The 9,080-nt window shown below is 57.7% G+C and overlaps 1 protein-coding gene across 2 annotated transcripts; it reads right to left on the bottom strand.

The window, feature by feature from the left end:
- Nucleotides 1–364: 364 nt before the first annotated feature.
- ALPL (alkaline phosphatase, biomineralization associated) lies at nt 365–8,344 on the bottom strand. 2 transcript variants are annotated; one of them, XM_069035198.1, is made up of 12 exons: nt 8,242–8,344; nt 7,097–7,188; nt 6,904–7,023; nt 5,714–5,829; nt 4,949–5,123; nt 4,688–4,863; nt 3,166–3,309; nt 2,954–3,023; nt 2,150–2,284; nt 1,363–1,554; nt 1,158–1,277; nt 365–1,059 (listed from the first exon to the last, which is right to left on the bottom strand). In XM_069035198.1, exons 2-12 carry the CDS (start codon nt 7,152–7,154, stop codon nt 803–805), a joined length of 1,563 nt encoding a protein of 520 aa, XP_068891299.1. In that variant the 5' UTR covers nt 7,155–7,188; nt 8,242–8,344; the 3' UTR covers nt 365–802. The 2 variants fall into 2 exon arrangements, with proteins under 2 accessions (XP_068891299.1, XP_068891298.1); XM_069035197.1 differs by having other exon boundaries at nt 8,214–8,316.
- Between the last annotated feature and the right edge of the window lie 736 nt (nt 8,345–9,080).

A 9,080-nucleotide genomic window follows, 5' to 3' on the forward strand; every position in this document is an offset into this window, starting at 1 on the left:
AAGTGCACAGCAACACTGGCACAGTGACATCTGCACGTGCAAGGCGCTGTGCCCACTTGCACGGTGACATTGGCACAAGCACAGGGACATTTGCACACTCCCAGCACCCTTTGCACACCCAGCGTCCCTCTCCCTGCTCACCCCTCCCCAGCACCCTTCGAGCTGCACAAGCCCTTGGTGACCTACTAATTACCCCCCTAATTACCTCACCCCAATAAAGGGGCGTGTCCCAGGGCGTCCCACCCCTTACATCCCGCTTTGCTGCCCCGCCTTCCACAATCCCAGCCCCAGCCGCTCCCAGTTCTCTCCCGGTGCAGCAAATTGGTTTAACCCAAAGAATTTTAAAACAAAATAAATCACTACGGAGACAACAAAACCCAAGTTTAGGAACAAATTAACCCGGTGAGTTAATTTTTTTCCTATCTTCGTGTGATTTCTGCCTCCCCACACATGTGAGGAGTTGGGCACCAGGGTCAGTCCTCAGCCAAGGGACCGCAGAGGCATTTTGGGACCCAGCCCCATCGCATTTCGCTCAAAGAGGGGGTTTTATCCACCGAGGCTCCGGCTGCCATCCCAAATCCCGCGGTGGGTTTGGGATAGGCCAGGGAACGCTGCTAATTATAGGGAAGGAACCATGTATTTACAGAGGCAGCTCCCAGCACCAAACCGCCGGCGGCCGCTTTTGCTCCGCTGAGTCTCTCTGTTCTCTCTCTCCTCTTTCCCGGGCGCTGCTGTCCACAAAAAAATAAAAAGGGGGGATGAATTAAAAATAAATCCCCCTCGGTGATTTGCAAGAGGCACTTTAGCAGAGGAGGAGGAGGAGGAGGAGGCTGAGGAAGGGCAGGAGCAGGGGGGTGGCGGGGCGGCCGGCGGCGTTGCAGTGGCCTCGGTTGGAGCCGATGCAGGCAGCGTAAGCCATGGCGTGGGGGATGTAGTTCTGCTCGTGGACCCCGTGCAGCAGGTGGGCCATGGGCCCGCGGGCGAACACAGCCACGTCCTCGCCGCCGTGGGTCTCCTGCCGCAGCGGCACGGCCGACTGCGCCTGGTAGTCAGCGTGTGCTGGGGGAAAACAGCACAAGTGAGAGTCGTTTAAGAGCCCAGCTCATTTTAGCCAAGCTGGGATGATTTTAAGGGGTTTTGGCCCAAAATGTACTCACCAAAATCCACGGCAGAGACGTTTTCTCGCTCGCCCGCCACGATTTTATAGCCGGGGCCGTTGCCATAGAGGATGGAGGTGAAGGGTTTGCGGTCCACGTCGCTCTGCATCGGGGCCAGACCTGGCGGTATGGCACGATCAGCGGGATGGAGTCTCCCCACTGTGTCCCCAAGCTGTCCCTGGCATCGTGGCCGGGAAGGGCTCACCAAAGATGGGGTTCCCGCGGGGGGTGTAGCCGCCGAAGGTGAAGACGTGCGAGTGGTCGGCAGTGACAACACTGAGCGTGTCCTGGGTGGACGTGAGGCGTGTCGCCAGCCCGATGGCCCTGTCCAGCTCCACCGCCTCGTGCAGCGCCTGCTTCGCCTTCCCCTCGTGGTGCCCGTGGTCAATGCGGCCACCTGCGGAACCCGGCACCGCTCGGCATCGCCTTCTCTTCCCAGCCTTGCACCCCTCTTTATTTCCTTTTCTGCATTCCCCCATCACCCCATTTATCCCCCCTTTTTACATCCCACATCCTCTCTTTTGCACCCCCATCAGGCCCTTTTCATTCCTGCTTTTCGTTCCCCTGCTCTATCCGTTTTAGCACTCCACCTTCACCCCTCTTATCCCTCCCTCTTTGCACCTTCATTGCCCCTGTTACCCCTCTTTTTGCACCCCCCATATCCCCTTTATCTGTCATTTGTGCATCCACCATCATCCCCTTATCCTCCCTCCCTGTCATCCCTGCCATTCTGTCTCCCCATTATCCTCCCTCCCTTTTTGAACCATCACCCTTAATCTCCCTGTTTTTGTTCTCCCATCACCCCCTTCATCATTCATTTGCACCTTCCAGTCCTCACTTTTTGTACCTCCCCTTTATCCAATTTCCCCTTTTCCCCTCCTTTTTGTATACCCATCACCCCCTTTATCCTCCTTTTGCACCCTTCCTTTATCAAATCCCCCCCATTTTTGCACCCCCATTGCCCCATTTTTGCACCCCCATGAGCCCCCCACCTTCAACCAGGAGGAAGAACCCTCGGGGGTTTTTCTGGAGCATCCTGATGGCCACGGACACCATCTCGCTGAGGGATGGATCTGTCTCGTTGTTCCTGTCCAGCTCGTACACCATGTCCCCTGGCTCGAAGAGGCCTGGGAACAGGAACACTGCTGGGGACATCCTTTTCCCACCAAAAGAAAAAGGGGGGGGGCAAATCCTGCTCCTCGTGCTGATTCAAGTATTTCACACACCACTGGATTCAGGAAGATTAGATAAAAGCCAGGGAGTAATCCCAGCCCTTCCTTCCTCCTGCCCGGCTGGATTCCACATTCCAGAATGGAGTGGGAATTTCACTGCTGACAAAAGAACTGCATCCCTGCGAGGGAGATGTGTTCCAGGGTGGGAGTAGCAGCATCCTCGGGATGTAACAGCATCCTTGGTGGGCAGCACATTCTTGAGAGCACACCAGCATCCCCAGGGTGGGGCACCAGCATTTCCAGGGAAATTGCAGCATCTTTGGGACCAACACTCCTGGGGGCAGCAGTAGCACCACCCTTGGGGGTGTAACAGCATCACTTTGGGGTACCAGCGTCCCCACGGAGGTAACAGGATCATTTGGGGGGGTACCAGCATCCCCAAGGGAATAGAAGCATTTTAGGGGCTACCAGCATCCCCAGGACCAGGTGCCACCATCCCTTGGAGGCAGCAGCACTCCTGGGAGGGTAACTGGCCACTGCAGCTGCCCCAGCACCCCAGGACCGGCCAGGGGTCCCCTAAAGCACTCAGCTGATGCCAGGACACCCTTGGGTGCAGGGACTCACCCAGCAGGAAGTCAACGCGGCTGAGGTTGAGCGCCAGCAGCCCTCGCCGGTGCCACACGTACTCAGCAACCTGGGGACAGGGGACAGGCACTGTCACCTCTCCATTGCCTCTGCCATCCCCGCGGCCACTCCCCAAAGTATTCCATCCCCCAGGAATGGCTCTGTAGGGTTACAGCGGGGTGATGTGTGTGTACCCCCATCCCCGCTGTCACCTTGCCGCGGGGCTTGGCATCCTGCCACGCCTGGACGAGGTTCCTGTGGTCCAGGCGGGTGCCCCGATGCTTCTCCTCTTGGGGGTATTCCACATCACTGACATTTTTGGGGTACATGTATTTTCTCCCTCCACCCAGGATCACCTGCAAAGGAGGGGAGGAAATGTAGTTTTAAATAATTTTTAATTATTATAAATTTCCCCCTCCAGCTGGGGTTTAACGGGGGAAGACCCCGGAGGAGCAGAGCGGGATGTCCAGGAAAGCCCTGGCGTTGTGGGCAAAAACACCCGAGGAATTTCACCTAGCTCAAAATAACCCTGAATCTCTTCCTATTAATTAAAACCCAGGACAAAAATAACCATTTCCAGCAGGGATTTGGCTTTTTGAATATTTTTTTTTCTCCATCTGTGGGAAGGATGCTCCACATCGGGATCCCCACATGAACCCGCTGGGATGGAGCCCCATCCCGTGGCTCTCCCTGTTTGCTTTGGAGTCTGATTTATTTGGCCTCTGTTATTTATAACCTAGCAGAGATTTTATGTTTTTTTTTGTATTTTCCCCCCCTTTCTCTGCGTAGAAGGTGAATTATAAAGCTGCAAAACACCAACACCAAAATTATTAACAAAAAAAAAGGGAAAAAAAGTCTTTTCCCCACTATATAATTATTTCCAGCCTGGGACAGAGTTAAAATTATATTAAAGGGAAAAAAACAGCAAAAGAGGCTATTAAAGAGCTAAATAACAGGCTGGGATGTTTTGCTTTGGGGCTATTTTGAAGGACAGAAGAAGATTTATTTACAGTGCTGAATTTCTGCATAAATCCACAGCAAGGAGCAGAACTGGGGGAGAAAGGAAGAGTTTTGGGTCTGGGAAGCATGGGAAGGGAGGGGGCTAGGATGGATTTGTGGGTCTGGGGCTTGGTCCTAGAGGTGCTTGCAGTCCCAGACCTGTGTTTAAGTGTCCTGGTCCCATGCCCACCTGAAAGTGCTGGTACCCCACCCGTGGTGGTCCTGGTCCCAGTCCCATATCTGATGAGGGTCCCAACTCTGTACCCATGGGTGGTCCTGGTCCCCCGTCTGCTGGGGGCTCTGACTCTGCACCATTGGGTGGTCCTGGATCTGCACCCATGGGTGGTCCCAGTCCACCATCACACAGGGATCCCAGCTCTGCACCCATTGGTGGTCCTGGCCCCATATCTACCCACAATCCTGGTCCTGCACCCATGGGTGGTCTCAGCCTCACATTTTCAGGGGTGGTCCTTGTCTTGTACCCACTCACAGTCCTGACCTTGCACTCCTTGGTGGTTCCAGCCCAACATCTCCTGGGAGCTGTGGCTCTTCAACCACTGGTGCTTCCAGCCCAACATCTCCTGGGAATCCTGGCTCTTCAACCATTGGTGGTCCTGGTCCCACATGTATCCACAGCCCTGTCCCCACCCTTGGGTGGCTCCAACAGTCACCCCAGGTTGTCCTGGTCCCATCCCCACTGACTCTAGGGCACATTCCCAGTGTCCTCATCCCTACCTCGATGTCAGGGATGTTCTCCACCAGCTGCCGGGCGATATCCTTGCAGCCACCCTCCAGGGCGTCCGGGGGCATCTCTCCATCCGAGTACCAGTCACGGTTGGCAGAGTGGGCGTAGGCGGCGCTGGGCGTGGCGTGGGTCACGCGCGTGGTGGTGACGATGCCCACGGCCTTGCCTGCACCACCAGTTCAGGGGACAATGGTGAGAACACTCCAAACCCCCTGCTTGACCTGCTGCCCAGGTGTCCCTCAGCCCTTCACCTGCATCCTTGGCCCAGCGGAGGATGGAGGTCACCTCCTGGCCCTTGGTGGTGTTGCAGCGGTCCCGGGTGACACCGGCACTGACCCCCAGCGTCCCCTCGTTGGCTTTGACCCCACAGAGGTAGGCGGTGGCCGTGCCCGCGCTGTCGGGCACCTGGGCATTGGTGTTGTAGGTCTGGAAGGTGGGAGATGGACAAAGGTCCATAGTTGTCACCTCCATCACTGTCTCCTCCACCACCACCAATACCATTGACAGTGCTGTCATCCCCACCCTGGGGCTTCCCTCCCTGTGCTGTTAGGCTGCGCCAGACCCCCCCATCCCACCTGTCCCCTCTCTTTTGCCCTTTGCCCCCATTTTACCAGCTGCTCCCTCCACCGTGGTGGCACTTCCCCCCCCCCCATGCATTTTGCTGCTTTTAGCCTTTTTTCAGTCCATCCTTTGGCAGGGAGAGAGAAGCCACTGCCGTGGGCATCCCCACGGGGTGAACAGAGGTGGCTGCTGACTTCCAATTTAATTATTATTTTAAAATGTTTTGTTCAGCAAAACAACCCCAGGCGAAGCAGGGGGGGTCCCGTGGCGTCCCGCAGCCGGCGGGCTCCTCCTGCCCCCCCGCCCCGTTCCCACGGCCGGCCCCTGGCACGGCCAGCAGGCACCGGAGCCAGCTCCTTTCGCCCGCCCCTGACCTAATTTCGGCTCGGTCGATGCCACCCGCCCGTGACCTTGTGGTGGGTGTCGCGTCCCCGTGGGCGCCCCGGGGGGCTCACCTTGGCCAGGGCCACGAAGGGGAACTTGTCCATCTCCAGCAGGCTCTCCTCGCCCTGCCCGTGCTGCAGCTGCCCTTTGAGGATGCGGGCGGCCGTGACCGTGGAGACGCCCATTCCTGCGGGACACCGTCAGCCGCGCAGGGACAGCCCGGCGGCACCGGGCAGCACAGCCCGCTCCATGCAAACCCCGCTCATCCCGGGCTACTGCAGACCCAGTTTATCCCATCATCCCGTTCATCCCATTACTCAGTTTATCGTAGCAACCAATTTTTTGCAAGCCCAGTTTATTGTGCAGCCAGTTTATCCCAGCTCCCAGTTCATCCCAGCAGCCACTTTCATGGCAAAGCCGCTTTATCACAGAACCCACTTTATTGCAACACCCAACTTTTTGCAAATCCAATTCATTCCAGCACGCAGTTCATCCCAGCACTCAATTTTTTTGCAAACCAAATTTATCCCAGCACCCACTTTATTGCAATCCCAGTTTATCCCAGCACCCAACTTACAGCAAAACCAATTTACCTGAGCACCCAATTTTTTGCCAGTCCAGTTTATCCTTGCACTTGGTTTACTGCAATCCCAGTTCATTGCAGCACCCAGTTTATGACAGCACCCAATTTATTGCAACCCAGTTTGCCCTGGCACCCAATTTCATTGCAAACCCAATTTATTTCAGCACTCAACTTGCTCTAAATCCAGTTCATACCAGCACCCAGTTTATGCCAGCACCCAACTTAATGCAAACCAAACTGATTGCAGCAACCAATATTTTCTGCAAATCCGGTTTATCCAGCACCCAGTTTATTGTAAACTCAATTTACCATAGCACCCATTTTTTTGTAAATCCAGTTCATTGCAGCATCCCAGCACAGAACTTCTTGCAAACCCAGTTTACCCCAGCACCCAGCTTTTTGCAAACCCAATTCACTGCAGCACCGAACACTTTGCAAATCAAACTCATTGTCGCACCCAGTTTACCCCAGCACCCACCTTACTGGAAACCCAGTTTATCCCAGCACCCAGCTTATCCCAGAACACAACTCACCACAGCACCCATTCTTCCACAACACCCAATGTGTCTCACCCCCAATTTATCACAGCACCCACTTCATCACATCCACTTCATCACCCCCCCGCCCTTCAGCCCCCGTTCCCCCCGCCCCATGGTGGGTGCCCTCCTCCCATCTCACCGTCCCCCAGGAAGAGGATGAGGTTCTTGGCCACGTTCTGGTTGAGGCGCTGGAGCCGCAGCGCATTCTGCAGGGTCTCCTGTGCCTGCCGCCGCCAGTACTCGGGGTCCTTCTCCCTCTCTGCAGGGGAACCGGGCTCATAGTACCCAACAGCACCCACTCTTGGGGTGCTGCCCCCCCAAACCTCACCTACCCGGGACCAGCGATGCTGAGCAGAGCTGGGCGAGGAGGAGGACAAGCAGAGGCTTCATCCTGCGGCACTGAGTGGGTGCTGCCAGAAGAGAGCTGCAGGGTGGGTGGCACCGGCTCGTGCCTCAGTTTCCCCACTGAGACCTTTGCCCCGGGGTCAGCCAAGCGAGGAAATGACCCCTCCCTGACCAGTCACAGATGTGACCCCCTGGGGACATGCCAGCTTACCCCCACCCTTCCCCTGGTCATCAGTCCCATGAGGCGTCACCTCACTGTCACCAACCCGAGCTGGGGGAAGGCGGCACAGCCCCCGTGGGGACATGTCCCCATCCTGTGTCTGTGTCCCCATCACGTGTTCCACTTCCATGCCCATGTCCCCATCATGTGCCTGTGTACCTCTCGTGTGTCCCCATCATGTGTCCCTGTCATGTCTGTGTTCCCATCCCATGTCCATGTCTCCACTGCACATCTGCAAGCCCATCACATACCCGTGTCCCCATCACATCCCCTGTGTGTACCCATGTCCCCACCACACACCCCTGTCCTCATCCCCAGCCTCCGTTCCCATTATGTCCCCATCCCCATCACACACCTGTATCCCTGTTGCATGTCTGTCCCTGTTGCCCACACGTCCCCACCACATGACCACGTCCCATCACACATCCACGTCCTTGCTCCATGTCCGTGTCCCCATCCCATGTCTGTGTGCCCACCACATGCTCATGTCCCTGTTGCACACCCATGTCCCTGTTGCACACTGTATCCCTACCACGTGTCCCCGTTGCATGCCTGTATCCCTGTTGCACATCCACGTCCCCATCACATGTCCATGTCCCCACGACACCCCCGTGTCCGCATCACACGCCCGTGTCCCTGTTGCACACCCACGTCCCCGCCACATGTCCATGTCCCCATGACACCCCCGTGTCCCCATCACACGCCCGTGTCCCTGTTACATAGCCACGTCCCCACCACACTCCCGTGTCCCCATGGCACTCTCCTGTCCTCATCGCCCCCACCTCCCCATGGCACCTCCCCCCCGCTGCACGCCCCTCACCCCTCGCTCCCCGGGGACCCTCCCCTCCCCCGGGGTGGCAGCGGTGGCCCCGGGGGGTCCTTACCGGGGATGGGGGTGTGTCACACACATACCCGCACAAACTTGGGTCCCGACACCCACGTCCCTCTGGGCGGCGGGAGGAGGCCGGGCCGGGGGGACCGCGAGCCCTTAAATCCCCCCGCACCCGGCCTTCGCCTCCTCCTCCTCCCCTTCCTCCACCCTCCCCCTGCTGCCAGAAAGGGGCGGGGGGGGAGGGGGGAGAAAAGGCCACAAACTGGGCTTACTGGTGCCCTCTGCCGGGTTATACTGGGAGGACTGGGAGGACTGGGGTGCACCAAGCCTGGGTCTAAGTGCTCAGCAACTCTCTGCCGCTTCACAAGTGGGAGTGTGGGGTGCCCCTTGGTGGGGTAGATGTGTGTTTTGCCGGATTTTGCATTATTTTCACCCAAACCCCGTGCTAGAAACACCAGCGAGGGGTTGAGGCGGGGGTGATGGAGGTGAGGGAGGGCTCCCTGCCTCAGTTTCCCCACACAAAGCTCCTGCAGCAGCCCACGAGAGATCCCTGCTGGAATCCAGTGGCGTTACGGCAGGTCTTACAATAAACACGGCGTGGTGACAACGGCGGAGGGGGTGATCCCCCAGCCCTGCCTCGATTTCCCCAAGGCGGGGGCCCGAGGGGCTCCGTGACCCGTGGAGCCGCCCGTGGCTTCCCAGAAGGTGGCGGACTCAGCCCAAAAATCCGCTCTCCGGGAGCCTCGGGGTGCAACCAAGGGAGCCCCAGCAGCGCCCCGATGCCATGGAGATAGGCACGGCCCCTTGCGGACCCCCCAGATCCCTTCGGCACCTCCAAATCCCTCCGTACGCTTTCCCCGTTCACCCTCCCTTCGCCCCTCTGTACTCCCCAGCACTGTCGCAGCCCCGTGGGTGTGAT

The sequence above is a fragment of the Aphelocoma coerulescens genome, chromosome 21 (genome assembly GCF_041296385.1).
Source record: "Aphelocoma coerulescens isolate FSJ_1873_10779 chromosome 21, UR_Acoe_1.0, whole genome shotgun sequence".
NCBI classification, from domain to species: Eukaryota; Metazoa; Chordata; class Aves; order Passeriformes; family Corvidae; genus Aphelocoma; species Aphelocoma coerulescens.